General features: G+C 44.7%; 1 protein-coding gene across 1 annotated transcript in view; it reads left to right on the top strand.

Moving 5' to 3' along the window:
* Positions 1-10,124: 10,124 nt before the first annotated feature.
* LOC104536082 (paired box protein Pax-2-like) overlaps positions 10,125-22,463 on the top strand; it is a 50,101-nt gene continuing 37,762 nt past the window's right edge. Inside the window, 3 exon segments of the mRNA XM_010178609.1 lie at positions 10,125-10,216; positions 10,617-10,702; positions 12,798-12,917. Of these exon segments, the coding sequence (XP_010176911.1) occupies positions 10,125-10,216; positions 10,617-10,702; positions 12,798-12,917 (298 nt within the window).

The raw sequence follows: 22,463 nt of genomic DNA, 5'->3' as shown, positions 1-22,463 counted from the left end.
TTTTCCTAAGACGTCTTTTGACCAAATACACAGTGTGGTTTTAAAATTAAGCAAGGTAATGAAAAGTTTGAAATTACTGTAATGGTGCTTTAAAAAGATTCATATTTTTGCGTTTAAAATATGCTTCTGTGTTATTTCTGAGATTGTTTTGTTCGTGATTGATTTTGTAACTGCCTTTCAAAAATGGCAAGATAGAATCTTTGGGTCACCTCCTGTTTTCTTAAACTGCAATATATTCAAGAAAAAAATGTAAAAGTAATATAGTTTTATAAATACCATTGCCTACATTCCTCTGTACTCCTCTACCTATGAATTCTGATTGCATCTGATCTTTTCCAATCGAAGTTAGATTAAAAAATGAAATACATGCTAATTTACAGCAGGTATTCTGATTCATTAGGTGAACAAGGGCTTAATTCACATTAAGAGGACCCTGTTTTGAAATAACAAAACTGGATAAAATCACTAAAATTCTCTAGAACATGGTTATTTTCAGGAAGAGTATCTTGTAATCTGCAATACAGTATACCACTGCAAAAGCCTAAGCTGTAACATTTAAATACTTTTAAATATTTATCATTCAGGTCTTCAGACAGTGTTAATCAATTGCTGCACCTCTTGTGTGTTCACCCCAGCTAGTGCCTAGCTCGCTGTGTTAAGCTCTGGCCAAATCAGTTTTAGAGATGACTAAAGCTCATGGTGTGAAAAGTTGCCTGCATGGGGATATAGGAATGAGAAAACACTTGTGCGTGTGGGAGGATCATTTAAACTGTTGCTCTTGGGAGGCTGTTTGTCAATTTGGAGTTGTTGAAGTAGTCTCAGCTGAGATGGTTTCATTGACAGGGAACAGGCAACAGGCTTGTTTACACGGGGGGAAATGAGAAAATTAATCTGAATTAACTTTGCAAGTGCATTGGTTAAAAGCATTAAAACATTGTTCGGATGCTCATTCAAAATTTGTCCTAAATTGAATTTAGTTTACTTCATTTCCAAAGTGAATTAAGCTAAACTACATTAAAGCTGCCTTAATTCTAAACAAGGGAGTCAGAGGTGTAATGTAGTTTAAGTAGACCACTTTAATTTCACACATTCAGTTAATTCAAAGCAGTTATTTTGCATAGCCTTATGTAGGTAAACCCCTAGATCACTAACTCCTACAGACAGAGACTGTACTTACATAGGGCCAGGAAAAAGGGACCCAAAAGTTCAGTGGACTCTTTATCAGCCCTGATGATTGTAATAAAATAGGATAGAAATAATCCATTGCTGAAGGCCCATGGAAACCCCACAGCTCTGCAGTTAATCGGCTGGACACCAGATAAGCAGTGTAGAAATAAAGCAGGGCTGCACTCACAAACTTAAACAACTGTGCAAATGCATGCACAGGTATGAGCCTTACAATACTGCAAGGTTCCACATTAATTATCTATCGGGATTTGGATATGTTAGGTACTACATAATGCATGTTATAGCCCTGTTATGGATAAATTCTAGATGGTTATGACTTACCATTTGTAATGACTGTGCTTGGTGCTGTACAAAAGCTTCCCTATAGCTAGCTGGTGGTGGTTACAAGCCACAGATCTGAACAGCCTATCTGCCCATTAAACTCTGTTAAAAATTGTAATGGTTGAATAAACGTTTATTAATTCTTCATGGGGCCTGAATACATAATATGTGACCCAAGTGTCTAATTCCATATAACCACAGTTCTAAATGCAGACCTATAGGCAAAGATAAACAAGCATCCACATTGTGTGGTAAATTAAATGGTAAAGCAATACCAAGAGCAGTAAGAACTGGAACAGGAAAGGAAAGATTCAGGTTCTCTGTGGAAATGTTTGAATTTTCAGTGTGGCTTTCATTTTGAAACAGAACTTTAATAAAATTCTACAGCGACATTTCAGTGTAGTTGGAATCTGCTGTTTCAGTAAAATCTAAATATATTAGTCTAATGCTAATTTTTTAGCATAGTCTCTCATTCATCCTAAAAAAGGTCATTTTAGAGGGAAAAAATACTTTTTCCATTCTGATAAGGCTGAAATTCTTACGACAATTTTGTTCATTTCTTCAAAACCCAAGGTAAAAGTAACATTAGATCTAAATTTACACATTCCCAGCACTCCTTTTGTTTTGATTTTGGGCAAACATCTTCTGCTGGTAAGGGCTCCACTATGAAAATTTCACCAGTTCTGACAAACATAAGGGAGGCATACACACAATAACACCCCTGTAAAGGGAGTAATTTACTTACCCTACACTCGCAAGTGCATGCTGCAGTGGAGCGCTCCACAGGGTACAGAGATAATACACAGCTAATACACAATGCTGCCAAGCCCAAAAGTTAAAAACTTCTGAGTCAATACCCTCCAAAACTGCGAGACCATCATCAAATTCACAAGGCTATAAATAATAAGGTATTTGGTGATTTTTCCTTTGCCTCCACTTTTGGCCCCTTGGGAGGCAGCCAGGTCCCACTTCCACCTGGTCTTTGCAGCCATGAAAGCCAGAAATACCTTGGTATTAAATGAAAGCTGAAATAATTGCTAATCTTCAAGATCTGAGGTTTTATACAAAATACCAGGTATGGCATAACTTGCAAGAGAGTTGAGAATGTTATCTGCATTTATCTGATTCCTCCCAGTTCAAGACTCTTTTCCTAGTACACACGTCTTCTGTTAATCAAAATTAATGTCCACAAGGAATTCAGCACAGACTCCTGAATTTTAATAACTGGAAATGGGCTCAAAGCAAAGCTTTCAATTAAAAGTTCCCATGCTCCAGATTAAGATATTTAACCTTGGCAAGCCCATGTGTTTCTGTAGGTCTTCTTAACTCACCTGCTGGCACAGCCACTGTTGTGACAGCTCCGGACCATGCTGCGTGGCAGTCACAGAATCACAGAATCACAGAATGTTAGGGATTGGAAGGGACCTCAAAAGACCATCCAGTCCAGTCCCCGGTGTGCTGGCAGCTCGTGGGGCTGTGCCCTACGCCAGCTCCATGTTGCTGCAGCAACGCTGATAGCAGGACCCAAGCCGGCCAGTCCGTAGCTAACCAAAGATGTCACTTTGAACTGCAGTCATTTCAGTGTGTGTGCGCTCTTAGAAAGTGATTCCTTCTCAAGAGCTGAAAAATTTCTGGACATTTTCATAGCAGAAATCTCTTGCTAGTGAAAGGGACCCAGCCACTGGCAATGCTTCTCTCCTGCTCTCTTTCTGTGGCTTATTGTCATTTTTGATGCTTTTTATCTTTTGTTGCAGAGATTATGCGTTTTACTGAGGGAGAGTGGTAGGTCTGTAGCTGCAGGGATGGATACTCTTGTGGGTGCTGTGAGTTGAATGTCTGCTCTATGGTTGCCTATCATATTAGAATCTGGATTTGATGAGCCAGGCAGTTCCTCCCAGTCCTGTGTTTCTATGTCCAAGACAGCAGAACCCACCTTGTCCTTTATAATTTCCTTAAATCACCTTAAACCCAGGATGTCAAGCATCTACACCCAGGATCGAGTTTGCTTCCAATTTTTTGTGAACTGTATGACATCTTCTAGATGTTTGGATTTTAATGAATTTCTGTCTTTCATGACTGCAAAGAAAGCCTTCCAAACGTGAACTGTATGTAGTAAAAGTAGAAACACCTGCCTGAGGACATTTCTGTGCTGCAGTCACTGCTCGACTGCAGCTCATGTAGGTATATACATTAGCCAGCTTTAAGCCAGCCAGCCCAGGTCCTGATGGCTTTGTAGCCACAGCTTTGCAGATCACAGCAACTATACAAGCACACCTTCTGTTTCCCAGGTGAATTTTGCACCCTAACACAAATCCACTTGGATGAATGGGGAAATGTTTCTTAAAGCCTAATGCGGCAATTTATTTTGGGAGGTCAGGCTAGGCAACCTATACACAGTACCAGTGGCATGATGCTGTGTGTCCGGCCTCCTGCCTGGCAGATCTCCCCCTTCCCTGAAGGCAGGCTTCTTCACCTTTCTTTCTTTCTACCCCTCTTCCTTATGTCTGGACTCGTACCGTGTAGCACAGCAGAACTGGAATGGGCAGAGATCTGCTAGAAGCTGAACATTAATGCTCTGCTCAAATTAAATGAAATAAAACCATATGGTGTCATCATGGGTCACTGATTTAAAACAACAAAAAAATCCTAGCTCCTCTCTAAGCCCCTCAGATAGTAAAACTGCTGCTGTGAATTCTGCCTCCCCTCAGAGTGCAGCCAAGAAATGCAGTGAGAGAAAAGGGCAGGATTGGGCTTTCTCTTGCGTTTGGAGTGAGCAGGCTACCCTGGAACAAAGTGGCACATTTTCCCCTTTGTCTTCAGGCATGGTGTTAGTGTTGCTCCAGTGAAGTTGATGGACCTACACAAATTAACAGCAGACAAGGAGTTAAATCTTCTCAGGGAGGGCTGTGATTGTGTTTTGAGATACGGAAGGCATCTCCATTTTGACCACCCATTTATGTGGAAGCTTTGGGAAAACAGAGAATCCCTCTTCAGGAACCTTTTAGGACAATCAAGCTATCTATCTAATCAATCTAATTGATGTCATACCTGTGCTTATACACTAATGTAGTACACGATCACCCTTCTTCTCTCTCCTTTTCTGAAAGGTGGGGAGAAGGAAACATAATTTTTGTGACAGGAGAGAGTTTGAATGTGTGAATATTGCTTGTGGCCCCTGAATATGGCAGGGTTTGAAGGCATTCTGCTGCCTTGGCAGGGAGCGCCAGAGCCTCAGGCCAGCGAGCAAAGGAAGCTGAGTCTGCTGCTCGTGCCAATGTCAGCTGTTGTTCTGAGGGTTGCAAGTGCTGCAGTAGATTTTGAGAGCAGCAGGAGAAGCTACTGCCCCTCTGCCCCCCCCCCCATCCTGATGGAAATTGTGTTGTGGCTTTTGAGGAGGGACTGCAGCTCTGGTCTTCCCAACTGCATCTGCTGCTGCAAATTCAAACGCAACTTCCAAAACCCCGGCAGCTGAAATACAGCTCCTGTTGCCTTTGCCTACCTCCCTTCCCTTCACGTACAGCCACTGTCAGCAGGGTACATGTCATTTCTGCTTCAAGCAGGGGAACGAAGCCAATACTGTGCTACAGCTCGCTGAAGCACTTACTTGGCCCCTGTTATTAGAGAGCCTGAGCACTTCACTCCTTCTTCCAGCTGTCCTCATGGTGCCCCAGGTGGCACAGCGATGCTCCTATCTTCACACTTCAGGCAGGAAACAGAGCACAGAGAGAAATGCCATTTGTCCAAAGTCTTGATGAGAGGTCCATGACAGAGCAAGGAATTGAAGCCCTTTTCCTAAGTCGGATTAGGCTCTAACTATCAGATTTTCTGTTTCCCTTCCTTCACCCCCCAAATCCCTTGGTTGTTTTTCCTCACCACGCTATGAAGCTTGCTCTCCATTTTGAACTTTCTTTGTGCAAAAAAGATTCCACCCCCTCCTTTCTTTTGCTCAACTGTGAATTCAGCTGTGTCTTGACCCACGCACAGAAATGTAAGACTCCTTCCTATTTGAATCAAAGCCATGCTCAGAGATCTTTATGCCTGCGCAGCACCAATCTCCAGGTGGGATATTGTTGGCTACACGGGGGCTGTCACCAAGGAGCCCAAAGCTGCCTCTTCTTTCCCATCCCGTGTTCTCCCTCTTTTCCTCAGGCATGCGTTGATGCCGGCATGACTGGGATGGTGGTGAGCCCTTTTGCAGGCAGCAATCTGGTGCAGAGAAGGCGTCACTGCCTCACTGAGCCCTGCCCCGAGTTCGCCCCCCCCGCCGGCACAGCCGGTGGCTCAGCAGGGCAGACCCGCGCTAATTAAGCGGCGCGGCACAGCGGGGTGTGTGTTCCTTGGCCATCGCAGCCTCCCTTGGACACGCTGCAGAGAAAAGGCTGAAGCTTCGCAATGTTAGCCTTCCAAGAACCGCTTTAATTGCCCAGTAATGCACACCCTGGGGTCTTGTAATGTGCTTCTAATACGGAGCGTTTAAAATAGGAATACTCCAAAATAATTACAAGGAGTTTGGTGCTCTGCTGAGTGTATCCTTCCACTCTGAAAAATAATCCGTGACAAAGAATTGTGATCAAAGTGAGGACACCAGTGCTTTCTGAATTCTGTCAGGGTCTCCCTGGGGCAGCAGGACACACCATTTTTTTTCTTCACTCAGTTCTTCCAGGTTAAAAGAATTGCTGGATTGGGACTGCAGATGATTGAGACCTACCTCATCTCCCTCTGATCAGCCCCAGTATGATTTTTTAATTGAGACACTGTCTAAAGACTCTGCCAGCAATAGTAAGAGAAGAGAAACCACAGAGTATGCCAGGGTATAAGAGAGTTCGGATAGAAATGTCAGAGAAGCTAGGGACATTTCCTATGATCTGTCATTCTTTTAGCAAATAATTTCTGGACAGGTTTAACAAGTGATTTTTTTACTTGCTTATTTAAATGAAGTGAAAGAAAGTTCTGCTTCTCAGAAAGGACTATGACTCAGCTCATTTTAACTTCTAATATTTCTTTCTACATTCTTGACCAAATTTGATTAGAGCTTGTTACAGTTGTCATGCTAGGAGAGACGATTTTTGTCTGTCCATCTGTGTTCAGAATCAGCAAAAGGAATTGCATTAAAACAGCTGAAAAGAATGAAATAGAAATCAAACATTGGAAATTCATGATCTAATGCTGAACGTTTAACAAAGTCAAAGGCATTGGAAACAGGCAGTTGGTTTCAGCTGGAGTTGTATGCAGTATTAACTCTAGAAAGAGTCACTACAAGCCAGCTATGGTAACTCACAAATTCCAGGAATGGATGTATAATGCACAGTATGATACTACGTATTGTAATGACATTATATGCCATTACTTAAGATAATATCACATATTAAATTCAGATTGTGAAATGAAGTTCGGTTGCTTTACTGCAATCAAAGATCTATAAATGTCCTGTTGCTGAAACTTCAGAATGTTATGTATTAAATCTGTGTATATTCTCTGAAACTCGAAGTAGACAACGTGTACAAAAACCTCCCGCTGAAAAATGTGAATTTATAGTAAGTACCAGTTTATGTCCCTAATTAAACACAAATGTCGTTACTGGAGTCACTGACTGTGATGGAATTAGAGCAGAGATTAATTTAGTCCAAAGTGACTATTTTTTTTTTTTTGAGATAAGAAAGACATTTGAAAATATCAGCATTTACTTCAGGAAATCAGCACTGCTGACTGGTGTGCCAGGATTTGTGTCCCATCTGCTTTTGGGAAGGGCTGAGGAAGTGTTCTGCAGAAAGGCTTCTCTTTCTCCAGTGTCTAGAGGTGAGAACAAGCCATCAAAGGCAGCAAGAGGTGAACAAGGTTTTGTTCCCTCTTACACAGCAGTAATCCAGAAATCCTAGGTTTGAGGCAGCAGAACTGGCTTAGTGTGCATTTCAGCCTCTTGTAAGAGTGAGAAGCTTTCAGCAATCCTGAAGTTTAAAGACAGCATTATTACGCTGCATCTGTTGCTGCAGGACCAGGTCAGCTCTCTTCATCTTTTGTCTGCTGTTTCATTAGGTTGTCTTGTGTAGGACAGACTCACTTGAAGCCTCTGAAAGCAGCGGTAGTGATGACTACTTTTCCTGCTGCTTATCCCTGTCCCTAAATGAATCGACCCAGGGGGATGCACTGCCACATTCTGTACTGAGCGTTAGGGTCCTGAAATTTCTCCTCCTTCCCTACAACACTAGAGTTCGGTCATGACTGTAGGGCAAAGGAGCGCTGCTGGGGAAAGCCTCTTCATGACCTGACATGCTTTTAGGAAATACCTTCTACCCGAGACCTCATTAGATTTGCTTTGCATTTGATGCAAAGAATTATTTGATTTAAGCCACTGGAGGTTGCACAACCAGGACTGCTCCCCTTTGCTCACTGTTTCCAGACACTTTCTCTTGACATAAAACCAGTTTCATTCTTGAGAGGGGAACGTTTTTGAATAGAACCTTTCACCTCTGGGTCACTAGCTGAAATCTGGCCCTGGTTGATAGTGACCAAAAATCATTACCAGCTGACGGCTCCTTGGTGAAATGAGCTGGCGAGTCTCAGTCCAGTTCCTAAGAGACACATCTCAGTTAAGCACAGTCACAACTGGCACTAAGTGGCATTTTCAGCTGAGAGACCACGAACTGAATGGGGAAGGAAACTGAACGTTCCTCTTTGTAGCCTGCCTAGGTTTTTGAAGCATTATGGACAGACATTTTATACCACCACTGTTTCACAGGCTCTTTTTACTCTACATGGCTTTTTGAAACTTTGCCATTTTCATGCAGCATGATTCAGCACAGCCTGATTTGCCATCTCGGTATAATCAGACTCATCTTAGTAGAAGCTGAGCTGCCTGATGCCACCTCTAAACTCAGTTTAGAGTACAAATGGTGAATCTGATGTCACATCTCAGTATGAATGGAACCATCTGATGTCACATCAGTGCTAACAGGATGTTTTCTAATATGTCATCTAAGGCTGCAGGGGAAATCTTCTAATCCATTCACTATGCTCTGCTACAAAAGAACATAACACAGTATAATGTGTAGGTTAACTTAGACACCTTCAGGCAGATTTTGGATAGACAGATGGATGGATGGATGGATAGATACATTTATACAAAGTATACATACATTATATCACTCTATTGATTTTTAAAAAGTTCCAGGTCTGCCTGGCTATAATGAGATTTTTGAACTTTGTGTTGCGATCAATGAGTGGAATATTATTGGCCTGGAGAATTGATATACCCGCTCTCTGTGGCTTGTTCTGCTCCTGGACTGCCCCTGCCCCCAAGGTGTACGATTCCATCAGACACTTAACCTCTTTTACAGTGTCATCAGGCTAAAAGGAATCTAATAGTGACACGGGACTTGTGCTCAGCACTCTGGCACTATTGCTTTCCTGTCACAAATAATTTATAGCTTTCTATTTCCATCCCTTTTGCCTGCACCCCATTCCCTCTTTCTGTTTCTCTGGGCTGGGGGAAATCAATAAACTCACACAACCAGAGTGGCACTTCAGGGGGTTTTAGGGGGAATGTGAGAGAAGAGAAGAGAAGAGAAAAGAAACAAAAAAACAGAAAAGAAGAAAAAAGTTATGTTATTTGCCCTAGCACAGACTTCTCAGATCAGCTCCTCAGTGCACATCAGCATGACCTCAGAATCTGGCCTTGAGGCCCTCAGACAACTGTATAGGTGTCTGTCTAGGTCCTCAGCAGCATTAGGGCCCCTGGTACCACTGACCTGTATGGGGTGAGGATCTGGATCTCCATCCCCAGTAGGAACCTTGACATTCCCTGTCTCCAGCTATGTCCCAGGCTTCATCATGCGTGTATCCGAGTCTCCTAACATGCTGAGGTGATAGGCTGTGAAATACCTTGTGAATGTCCTTTCCTAAGAAGGTTTCACTCTCAGAAGCTGTGTTTTTTCAAAAATGCCCTCTCAACATCTCTGCCTGTCTCTATCCATGCTGTGCTGCCCACTAGCCACAGATTTGCTCTTTGAAGTTTTGCCAACTTATTCTTTAGCACAAATCTGTAAGTGAAGCTCTCAGGTGGGCAGAGAGAATGTGTTATTTGCTTTCACTTTCTGGAGAGATTTTTGGGGAGAAGTTAAAGCTAATATAATGCAGGGCAGAGAGTTCCAGAAAGTCAGGCTGAAGAGCATCTGCAGCCTTCACCCTAATTGGAGAGGCTCATTTTAATCTCAGAAAGGAATTTGGTCTCCATGGCCTCCATAGGTCATGGCCTATTTGCCGAGTTCCTTGGTGAGACAGCCATTCCCAAGTCACAGATACCCAGCAACTGCCAGCAGGCAGGGACCTCGCCAGTCAAGTACTAGGTGATAGTGATTTTCTTTCACCACTGACCTCAGCTGGATTTAAACCAGTGACCTAGAGGTGAAAGATTTCATGTAACAAGAAACGGAGCACTGACAATTACAGTTCAGTTTATTTTCCTTCTGAGCTGCATTATAAGTGTTGTGGCATTCACTAAGACATCTTTTTGAGTTCCCATGCTGTGTTCATTCACCACCTGATAAACACCAATTTTTGCCCTCTTTGCTGGAGTGTCATTTTCCTGGTGATTTATATCCCATCAGTACTTCCTACGGATGCCTTCTGCTCCCACCTTCTTATTTATGAGCGGCAAGGGCTTTGGGCAAGCCTTCCATCAGTTCAAAGCATTCAGTTCTATGCCAGAAAGGTATTTTTTAGGTACACAACAAAATTAAATCTACACCATTTGTAAATCCAGCAGTGGCTCTGTTAGCTGCAAAGATTGCCTTGTGATGATGCTGGCAGATCAGATCATAAATGATAACGCAGTTGTTGACGCACAGGAGGTCCTAGCTTATTCACTGAGCACCATAGTTATGCAGTGAATACCCAAGTTTGGGGAAAAGATAACGGAGCAGAGCAAGGACACTCCTCTGGGAACTGGCCCATTAAAACAGTAGAATCAGGACCAGAAGAAGGCCAATGAAGCCACTGTGCTGCACTCAGAGCTCAGATGAGGCCTTCAGGTTCCGATAGCTGGGACAGCAGGTATGCAATGGCAGAGAGGAGCTGCAGTTGAGTTCTGAACATGTTTTGTTCTTTTCCAGGATCATCAGAACCAAAGTTCAGCAACCTTTTCACCCAACACCAGACGGGAGCGGGACCGGTGTGACTGCACCAGGACATACCATCGGTAAGCGGACTGGCACAAGGGGTGCTGACAGAACAAGTAGAAATGAGGATGAAGCTTAGCTGAGGGAACAAAGTCTGACAAGCAGACTCTAAGCAGAGCAAAAGGGAGGAGGAGGTGGGGGGAAAGAAACCTCAGTGGAAATCAGAGGTTTCTGTTCTTCGTTTCCCTTGTTGCATTGCAGAAAAGGGAATCATAGAAGAGAAACCAGCCCAAGGTAGGGTTATGCCCAACGTGATTCTGCCTTAACATCCATTTCACGTTCACACTCTCTCCTTCGCCTCCCTAGAGAGAAGTATTTGCCGCTATCCTGTCTAAGCACCAGTCTTCACCTTTCGTCTCCTTCTTACTCTGACTTTTCCCCTCTCTCTCCCAGTTTCTCTTCTCTCCCTTTGCTGGAACTGATCCATTTCTTAAAGCTAGTAATACACAGATACAGGAAAGATATTCCTGATGTCTCACAACTGAGTTCTTCATTGTTCTAGCTCTGCAGTCAGGTATCCCATGGGTGTATTTCACTGAGAAAATGCATTTTCTGCTGGGGGAGATGGGTTTATTGAGGTGAGCAGGAGATGGAGACTGTAATAAAGTGCCTAAACATCTCCTAGTCTGTTGTGTTTAAAGGTACTGTGCTAGATGTGTGATGAGGTACTTTTCACTCTGTGGGCTGTATGGTGCATATGTCTGCTGTTGCTAGCATAGCTTTATCCAGTAACAATTCAGACCAGTAAAAAACATGCAGTATTCTGGGATACTGTGAAATACAGTGGCTTATTTGTGGCCTAAGACACTGCCTTAGATACTGTTGGTTATTGAGAATCAGCTGCTATACAAAGATTTACTGGAAGGTGCTGGTCTACATGGGGCAGAGCTGGCTGATATAATTCCTAGAATCCTGTACGTGAATTGCGTTCAGGAGCACAGTGGAATTAATGGGCTTATGGAAGAGCATTTCTGGATGCCCTTTTAATCTGGACTTGCTCACTGGACTGGGAACCACTGACCACAACAGATGGTGTTGGCAGATAATATTTCTTCTTGGAAAAGTAGTGCGATGTCTAGGGAATGCATTGGCTGAGCTGGGATAGCGATCGTGAGTGCTGCTGCTGGAGTCTCTCACTGCTCTGGCATGTACTGGGAAGTGTGGGTCTACATTGGATAGCACTGGCAGGTTCTTCTCCATCCTGGAATGCTTGTATTGGAGGTATTAATTGCTTCAGGTTAGTGCTTTATGAGGTGAATGATGGGTAGTGGTCTATAAGAGCACTGGGATATTCTCTCCATTACTGGGACACACTGGGACATAATGTGCATTCCTACTGGATGCATAGCTCTACTTGTTCTGTACTCCAAAGCCCTGAATATCATGAAGTGATAATTTCTAATCTGTCTGACTTGTCATTTCTGATATATTGGAAGCTCATGAGCAACCTTGGACAGCCCTGAGTGGCAGGATGAGACAGTCTGTGGACATTGATCAGTGCAAAAAGGAAGACACTAGATTTCTATTATTACTCTGGGTTGGAGTATGTATCACCAACTCACCGTTTGTGCTAGTAGGGAACTGAATTTATTGGCCCAACACTGAAGTGCTTCTAACCTATCCTAAGAAGGTAATCTTTCAATGAGTGTCTTGGGTAGACACATAAGAGGCTGGCCTGGCTAAAAGAGAGCATGTGCTCTCCTGGTGGAAAAATGCTGAGAGGAAATGATCTGGTAACATACAGATGGACTAGGAAGTTCCTAGAAAATGTGGCCTATGCAGCATTACTCAGATACCGTGGCATGCACTGGGAAGTCTGCTCTGAACTGAGATATAACAACAAGGTTTAGCTTCTTGATGGAATACACTTGCTTGTTATTGATGGTCTTGTACTGGAAGGCTGTGGAGCTATGGTATAGGAATGGACTGGCAAATCTGGGATGCAGGAACATTAGCAGTAGAGCGAGTATGAGTCCTTCAGTGTGAGGGGCTGCGAGTCTGCTTAGTGCCCAGGCTTTCCTATGAAACTGGTGGCATGCGTAGCTTTCAGCCGGCAGATCCCTGAGTGCTGTGCTGCTCTCCTCATGGCCCTTTTTCACTTTTCCTTTTGTGCAGTGCCCAGCACAGCATCCCCTCCCGTCTCCAGTGCCTCCAATGATCCAGTGGGCTCTTACTCCATTAACGGGATCCTGGGGATTCCTCGGTCGAATGGCGAGAAGAGGAAACGTGATGAAGGTAGGGGGAGGGGAGAAGCTCATCCTCCCTTTTATATTCTTTGTCCCCATGTACAGGCTCCAATTTCAGGCCAAGGTTTGCAGCTGCTCCAGGGCCTAGATCAGTTTTAGCAACAGAGACCAGTTCCCCGCCACTGCCCTGCTGGCATGGAATGCTCTTCTTCCGAGGCCCTTTCATGACAGGCTGCATCTCCAGACATCTGCTCGGCAGGCAGAGAGCCGTCTCCATTGCTGGAGCTGATCCCAAGTTCATTCACTGCTGGAAATGGCTGGAACTGAACTCCCCAGGTGCCAGCAGGTGCCCGGACTTTGAACTGTGGGTAAACATGGTTTCCCTGACTCACTTGTTTTCAAACAAAATGCCATCTTGGAGAAGCACCAGCAATGTGGGATTATCTTTCATTCCCCTTGCAAACAAGTTCCTGCCCTGTGACGTTCCATGAGCTACAGTAGCTGATGATCACAAGGGCTCAGTTTTCAATGGGTAGCATCTACCACAGCAGAACTGCCACGCTTGCAACAGTCTGAAAGCAGAACAGGAGGTCTTCTGAGTACTGTGCCCCCTAGGTTGTTATCTAAGCCTTTCACTAGGGTGCTCAGGAATTAGGATTAAGCTATCTCCTTTTCTTTCCTACGTGCTGGCAAGGACTCAGGGCAAAGCGAATCCTGAAATGAGCCAAAAGCTGGAGCCTCAGGTCTAGATAGACTGAGTCAGGAGGGGTGGGTAAGGTCTTGGTGCTTTTGTGGTGGCTTTGTAAAATTTTTTTCTTAAATCTTGCTCTTTTAATTGGATGCATTCAAAAATCGGTGAACTTTTCTAAGAGTAGTGCCTGACCGGTTTGTTCGGTTCAGCCCTGCTTTTGGTATGTTGTTTTCCACTGTTGTGTGTTGCACGGGGGGACCTCTTAGCAGTACAGGTGGCTCAGTGTGCTGCGTGCGCTGTAACCCCAGGGCTGTGTGATGCAAGAGAACGTGAGGGTTCACTGTGGTATGTGGTGAGAAGAGAAAGCTCTCCTGAGAGAGATGCTGTGTTTTGGGGTTTTACTAGTCATTTTCTCAGCATTGGTTCTGGTGAGGTTCTTTAAGTTTTTGATCCAAACACACACAATAATCCCAAGAAAAAAAGGCAGTCATCATGACCCCTTTCTCCCTAATGCAAAGTTAAACTAGAGGCAAGGATCCAATCCGGTTTCTATTAAAGCAATTGGGAAGATTTTTGCTGATGTCATTGGAAATTGGATCAGGCCCCAGAGGAAGATCCATTTCCCAGCTAGATGGCAGTAGGGCCCAGCTAAGAGAAAAATGTAGCAATGGAAGGGCTGAGTCAATGCCTCAAAGTAAAAAAAAAAAGTCAGGAATATGAGACTGCAAACATTGCAAACCCTTCCAGCATTTCCCATCATTACATATACAGGAAATAGTGACATTTCAAGTGGAGTGACAAGTTTCTCTAATGGTTGTCCAAATCTCTTGGCAGTTATTTGGGGGTTTTGTGAACCCCTGTTCTCATACAGTCTAGCATGGTGATCACCAGCTCTCAATATGGTGCCTCCATATCTTATTTTGAAATGAAGCAGTTCAATCTGGCTTTAGCAGCTATTCTTTCCAAATACCTGGGAGGATCATCCCACTGCAGATGCAGCCACACAGCCACCTCCAGCCTGAGAACCGGAGCTCTTTTGGAGCAGTACAATTAAACACAGAAACTTGGTTAAGCAGCCATCTAAGACTGATACTTCATAATGATATATTGACAGACACAGCTCTCTGTGTCTGTCCTTAATTCATCCCAGATTTGATTTATGAAGGGCAAGCAACACTCTGCAACTCCCTGCTGTTGGCCTAGAGCCCACATATCCCACTAGGAATCAAAAGGTACCAGACAATCCCAGAGACGTTGCTTGTCTTTACCTCTGAGTTTTACGTGGTAGTTACATGACACAGCTACAACTGCCTTAGAGAACAGCCTTCATCCTGCCATCTCAGATACCTGCTTCAGGGAGATGTCATGCTCCTGTCCCAGAGAAACCTGGCATGGGACCCCCCTGCCAGCTGCTGAACACCCCTAGCCAAGAGCTGAGTTATCTGGACTCACACTGGCCTTAAGAAATGGTGAAAGACATCATGACTTTGCAAGGTTGGGTCCCAAGGCTAGAAGGGTCAAAGGGGAGGTTTTGCACAGTCAGTGACCTGCATTCCCTCCTGGGCAATCTCCCCTGTAGCTCTGAGGGCTCCAGTTGTTCCTAGCTGAGATGAGGATTAGGAAAGCCAGGCAAGAAAGCCAGTGCAGGTATTCCTTTCATGCTCCTGCTGGATGCACACGCCTTCTCAGTATTTCCCAGAGCTTCTGAGCACTGTTTTGTTGCCGGTTCTTTCAATTCTTGCATTGAAAAGCCCTTATGAGCTCCCAGTGCACATCTGCTTTCCCAGCATTTTGGGGGTGGCTCTTCCCTAAAGAAGGAAGAATCAGCAGCACTGCTCTCTCTTTCTTTCCGCTCTGTTGGACCAGCTCTGCTGCAAGGATTCCTCTGTGAGGAGTGCAGTTCAGCAGAAAGGGGGGAAGTACCAAGCTGCTCCTGAATCCCTGGTTCTGAAAACCTTGTTAGCAACCTCTGTGATGGCTGGGGGAAACAGGGTGGGAGAAAGATAGAGGAGCACACCCCCTCCCTCAGGTCCTCCTTGCTGCAGCTGGTGCCTACATTAGGCAGTAGCACAGATGATTAAGAAGAGGAGAGATAATTATGTGTCAAGATGATGTAGCAGAACTCCCAAGTTGGACAGAAGGAGCCAGACAGATGCATGAGGTGGGCTCAGAGATGGACGCTGACAGCCAGGTGTGATCCTCACAGGGAGTTAGAGGGAAGAGGGGAAATCCCAACCTACCAAATCTGTTGGTTGCAACTGCAAGGGTGACCTGGGAAGACTATGGCATTGAGAGAGAGCTAGCAGTGTCTTCTAGTGACAACCAGGAACTGCCAGGTCACAGGTCTTTCCTCAGAACTCAGCGTGTCTTCCTCAGGTGAGTGCCTAGGAAGGATGGTCAGGATTTGCCCTGTTAAGACCATGTATTCCTTTTGTTGCAGTTTTTGACCAGTGGTTGTAAACCCTCTTACTTCAGTGACAGATTAGATACAAAGCAAGGAGTTGGTCTCTATGATTTTTTACACAGTTTGGCTAAGTTCACCACCCCTTGTGTAACATAGTGTGTGCCGTTTCTTGCAGTCTATGGACACAGCCAATGTTGCTGTAATTTCCCTCTGACCTTCCCCACCACTCACACTCACCATATTCCAGAGGCAGAAGTGGCCCTGCTGCATGTAATGACTTTCCCAAGACCTCTGAGGGTCTTGCAGTATCAAGCTGCAGCTGGAAATAGGAATTCTGGCTCTTCATGATCCTAATGTTGTACTATGCTGTGACGGCAGGCCAAGCTCAGCCAGGTCATTGTCAGACCAAGGAGCAGCGATAAGAAGTACAGAAGAGTAAAGGGGAAAAAATAATATGCAGGTATTTCTGTTGTTCCATAACCATATCTGATTGATAGCTAAAAGAATGAGAATTGGGGTGACCCAGAGGCACTAATAAAAAATTAGTATCACTCATACTGTAGTCTTGAGCACTGTATAAGGAGAAAAAGGGAGAGATGGGGAGAAAGGGAAGGATGAATAGATAAATGGATGGATAGACAGATAATTAGATAATATGAAAACAACATTTCAAACTGTTCCCTGCATACCACAGCATCTCCAGCTGAGTGAAACTTTGGGGATCTTTACAAAACCACTCTTATTAGAAATAGCTCTTTCTCTCTATAGCAGGCTACAAACAGACTTCCTTTACAGACCCAAATTTTCATTTGGGATTTGTATTCCAGTGCGACTGTTGCTGTAACTACCTCAGCATTATTAATCTTAGTCCATGACAATATCTGTAGTATTTGACAGCATTACTGGCAATAATATCTGCAGTGCCGACAATGGCAGAGATAATATCCCCCAGTATTATCGGCATTAGCAGGGATCATATCTGCAGCCTGTTATTGGCAGGAGCAGACGTAATGTGTCCAGTATTATTAGTATCAGTAGTAATAAAACCCACGGGCTTGTTAGTATGATCAGTGCTAATATCAGCAGTAGGTTTGTGGGAGAGGAGGGGACGGAGTGATTGCTACTGTAAATGGCAATAATACTCGAGCTGTTTGCAGTAAAGGAATCCCCGACGGAGACAAGAGAGCAAACCTGAGAAGGGAGAAGTCCCTCCTTTCCTTTCTTCACCTGTCATTTTGATGATTGGAGTGATTTACATTGAAGTAAGCGATACAGAGCTGTGTCAGTGCAGGGGGACAGCAAGGGGTCATCAACGTTTTGGTAGGTCTGGTGGTGTTTTCCAGAGAGTGTTAGCTGTACCAGTGCAGGGGGTTCACTGTACTCTTCAGAATGGGCTTGAGCTAAGCAGAGCAAGGTGCTGCCTACCAGAAGCAGGAGCATTTGCACTGTTAGTCCTGTAGCTGCGGGATGGGCAATGTCACTTCTCAAGAAGCTGCACTTCTCTTTGGTGCTGTGGGCATCATTTTCTGACTGTTACTTCCACAACACCCTCTACTGAGAAGCGTTGCTTTTGTTATAGGTGGTTTTCTCTTCCTTCACTCCAAATGGGAGGACTCTGACTGCAGGGCAGAGTTTTGACAGTGTTCAGCTTGGGGATTTTCCTACTTGGCCATGATCTCGTTTTCCTACTGGGAAAGTAGAAATGCCTTCTTCAGGTGGATTGTGAGACAGGGATATCTGCAACAGTTCTAGTTCTGAAAGACATTTTTTTAGATACTGCCCCAGGACATAGACTATCTTGAAAATTTTGAACACAATTGTTTAAATGGAAAACAGTGCAGAGAGGAGAGATGTGGATGTGTAAAGTGTTAAAGATTCTCTGAGGTTTTGAGCAGATACGCAGCAGCTGAGCGTGCCGCTGCACATATGATCCCATTTGTGTTGTTCAGAGTGGCAATGATAATATAACTTGGGAGATGAGGTTGTGACATTTCAGGTGACTGTGTCATTGTCAGTGGCATCAAGATGTGTTTGCAGCCAGTTTGGCTGCAGTTATCATGTTGTTGTCACTGTATCACGATAGGTGGTGGGTTTGGGACACTAATAATGACACTGTATCGCTGCTTGCTATGCTGTTACATTCTTTGCAGAGGTACTGTGAATTCTTTGTGGTGGTACATCTGCATCATTGCATGCAGTAAGGCTGTTTCGGTGTGGTGACTGTTGGCACACTGGTGCAGGCTATACGGTACTGTCACTGCAATTCATGTAGTTGTTACCGCAGCTGATGTAATGTGTTGACTGACAACACACCTGGCCATCAGAGTGAAGTCAGTATAGCTATGTCACTGTGCTGAGAATGGTGTGTTTTCACCAAGTATGACCGTATTGTTCCACAGCATACTGGGGTTGTTTCAGGACACACAGCCTGCTTATACTGTCATCTGCAGTATGATGATGCTTTACCAGTGCTGTAGTTGTACTGGTGCAGAGAGGTCTGGCCCTTAACTGTCCTGTCGGGAGATACGGTAGTGAAATACATTCATTCTTCTATGCTGCCTGTATGTTTATGGCTGTGCACATGGAGTGAGCAGTTTCTAGAGCGTTTCACACTCAGTGTCCTCCTCCTGCTTTCCCTGGGACTGTGTTGTTTCACGCAGTGTGGCTGAGTTTCCAGTGGCTATCAGGTTGCAGCGATGGTGTATCACTGCAAACAGCAGTGCTCACAGGGGATGTCCAGGCTCATTGTGTCTGTACAGACAAGCGTAGGTAGCACTTCCTTCCATTCTAGATGAAAATGTAAATTGAAGAGGGAGTTTACTCTCAGCAGCCACCTACTTCTCCCTCCTGAGGGTCTCTGGCTGGTGAGACTCCTAGGAGGACATAAGAAAGGTGCCTGCTACTCATCCTGCATCTCTCTAAATAAACTGCAGGAGGATGGTCGGAAATGGGGAGTATGTGTGGAAAAAAAGAGGAGGGGGAGACTGGATAAAAGGAGGTGACAATGCATAAGCAGCACAGCACTGTCAGAAATGTGGCTGTGGCACGAATCTGGAGGTCAGTGTAAGCAAGAGAGACTCTGTGTGTGTGTGTGTGTGTGTGTGTCTGTCTCCACACACCCTGGGGGTACGCATTGCTCAGGAGGACTTCAGGTAAGGGAGAGTTAACAGCTTACATCACAGACAGCAGTTTGGACAGAGTGCTCTGCTTCTGAAGCTTATTATAGTGCTGCTGAGTTTGGCAGGGTTTGGTACTGTCTGAAGACAAGCTGTTCCGGCTTCAGCTGTATTTGTGTGCATCTCTGCTTGTGTATATGTGTCTTTAGGAATGCAAGCCTGTTTGTTTTTTGTATTTCTGTGTTAGGATCACTGGTTTCTACTTATCTGTGCTTATGTACTGGAGTGAGTGGCAGGTTGGACCCGTATTTTTGTGCATGCCTATGGAGACCTGGAAAACGTGTATGTTAAGCTGTGTATAACCTTGCCTAGTAGGAGAATGCATACTGTGGAACATATGGATGTCAAGGATGTATGGCTCAGTATTAGTGCTATGTATTTCTATGAATGCCAGGTATTTGTATTCACATTTTGAGTATATATGTGAATGTTGTATATTTGTATGTATATTCCATGTGTATGTGTTGTTACATACTTGGAGTATCACTGTACCTTTGTGGTTGCTGGATAGGAATATGTAGCCTGTTAGTGCTGTGCACTTCTGTATATAGTTTGTACAGATGTGTATTTGCATTGGGGTTATATATTTGTGTGTATGTTGTATATATATATCGGTTGTTCTTGCCTGTGTGAAGGTTGCTTATTTATGTAAATAGTTTGTATTTGTTTACATTATTTAATTTTGTATATGTGAATTTAAGGAAACTACTTTGAGTTCCAGGTTTCTGTTTAGTTAGTGTCTGTATATTTTTGTAAGTTATTTGTTTATTCAGAAATTACATTTAATTGACATGCACCTGCATTAGTACCTCCTTGTGTCCCAGTTTGCATTCTTGTGTCTTTAAATGTTATTGGCTACATTTTGTGAGACTTACTTATGCATAGAGCTTTTCTTTAAGTTTATTTGTGTGAGTGCCATGAATGTGTGCTTATCTGACTGTTTATTTATGGGTATTCAGTTTGTGGCTAGATCTTCTCCTCCAACGTTTTGACTCATTCCTGGGAGGCGTTGTTGCAGTTGATGTGTCAGCAGGAGACAGGCAGCTAGGTCTCCTCCCAGCGCCTCTGCCCGCTCCATGTGTCCACCTGTGCAGAGGCTGCTCCCTGGCTTTGCTGGTGCTTGTCTCCCTCTGGATCTTCTTGCTCACTCTATGAAAGTTGTACATTGGGTCTGCCTGCATTCAGGGAGGCGACTGTTACATTTTTTCATGGATGTAAAGAGTATGGGAGTCAGAGGGAGCACAGCGCCTGGATCCATGAGGATCCCGAGTTAATGCACCATGGATGACAGAAGAGACTGCAAAGGGGATCAAGAATAGCTGGCAATGTGCAGGCAAATAGTATTTTAGCAGGCTGTTGGTGACAGGTACAACAGTGGATCAGGGTGCCATGACAGTGGGAGATAGGGATTACACTGTTTTGGGGTCAAGTGACTTGACAATGAGACTTAAGTGCAATACTGCTATGGAACCAAGGTGACATGGCACTGAGGCACAACAGGGATCAAGATGATATGCCAATGACCCAGGCTGATCTATCAGAACAGGGAGGGCCGAGAGACCTCCATCAAGAATCAGCTGAATAAGGCAAAGGAGAACAGGAGGAGCAGGGTGAAGACGGGAGGCAGATCAGTGGACCTGTACAGTGGCTGTAGGAGCCAGATCACTGGCAGTGTGGGACACGCAGTGTCTCCACAAGGAAATCAGTTGCATCCTGGTGCGAAGGGCTGGGGCAGTCTGTTAGCAGTGGCTGTTTGCATCCCCGTGATGGAGAGCAGGGACAACGCAGTGATGACATCAGGTGATGGACATATCCTGTGACGGTAGCCACGGACCACAGGGACTGTGTGGGCAGGGGCACTATTCCCAGTTGCTGGAAAAACAAAGAACCTAACGGGCAGTAAAACAAAAACAAAGGAGACTTGGAAGCACCTGACAGCCCTAATTCATCACAGCCCAAGATTTTTTTTCCCCCCTCATGTTCCCATTATATTTGTTTGTAAAAGTGGAAATCAATTTTGAAGGTAATTTTCTGGAAAGAATGGAAGGGAGGTGGGAGGGCCGGATAAGGCAGAGATGGCAAGAGGAAAAAAAAATTTAGGCCAGGCACAGCCCAGGGGCAGCTCTTGGCAAGGTGAAAGAAAATTGCATATTCAATCTCCATCCATGAATCTCCCTTGCTGCTGCCCGCCTCCTGCTCGAAAACAATGAAGGCTTTCTCCCCTACGCTGCACAACGCCTGAGTATCAGCACTCACTTTAACTTCAGGGTCATTAATTCACCTGATTATTGCAGGAGAGGAGAGGGTTGCAGAGGCATCCGTTCTAAAGAGCCCTCCCTTAGCTCATCCTTTGATTAGTTTGGGGTGGGGGGAGTTGAGATAATGTGTTGTCTCGGACTCAGTTTAAAATGGGAGGGGTTGAAGAGGGGGTGGAATGAGGTAGAGGTAGAAAGGGAAAGATGTGGCCTGGTTTGTTGTGGAAGGGAGGGTCGGAAAGGAGTCATTCTTGCATCCCTGTGTTGTGGTGTTATTGCAAATTAAAAGTAGCATGTTCCACTCTGTAGCTATCTTTCAGGGAGAGGAGGGGCATGGGTATATGTCGGCATGGGGATAGGGGGGAATCTTATCATTGCTTCTTCAGCAGCCCAGTGTAGTGTCACCCTGTGAGGTGACATTTGAATTTACAATTCCGCTGAGAAAAGCCATTAATTCACAAATTAACATTTCTCCCTCTCTCTCTCTAGCTCTCTCTCTCTCTTCCTCTCTCTCTCTATCTCACATGGATGTGCAAGCAATTGAAAAGACAAAGGAAATAGCCTTAAGGAAGAGACTTTACTGCTACTCTGTCTGTGCAGAGATTGCTACTACTGCTTCTAGATAGATAAACCAATTACCTGAGCTGCTCTGTTCATGGCAGCCTGCTATTACCTCCTTTTGTAGAGCTGACTCCATTGCTGGATTACACTGTGTGTATCTCATTAATGTAAACCAGCATGACACTGGGCACTGTCCCTGACCCTTCTTGCCAGAGCCCATTGCTCTGCAGTGGAAGAGGGAACTGGGAGAGGAGTCAAAAGCAGAGGTGATGGTAGGCACAACATACTTCCTAATGCAGAGGGACCAGGACACACAGAGAACCTGCTTAGAATACCTGCCCTGACCTTAGAGGAGACGGGGTTTTCCCTTTTACAGAGGAGATTGCACGACGTTCATCCTGATTTCTTCCATGTCTTGGTGAGCACTGAGAGTGTTGCGCAAGAGGCCTCATGGATGGGCACCAGGTACGGGCAGCCCCTTGCAGCTCCATTCTCAGCATTACCCTGA

Source organism: Mesitornis unicolor, unplaced genomic scaffold (genome assembly GCF_000695765.1).
Source record: "Mesitornis unicolor isolate BGI_N332 unplaced genomic scaffold, ASM69576v1 scaffold10842, whole genome shotgun sequence".
Taxonomy (NCBI): domain Eukaryota; kingdom Metazoa; phylum Chordata; class Aves; order Mesitornithiformes; family Mesitornithidae; genus Mesitornis; species Mesitornis unicolor.
The sequence above is the reverse complement of the archived record's forward strand: the minus strand, read 5'-3'. Positions and strand labels throughout refer to the sequence as shown.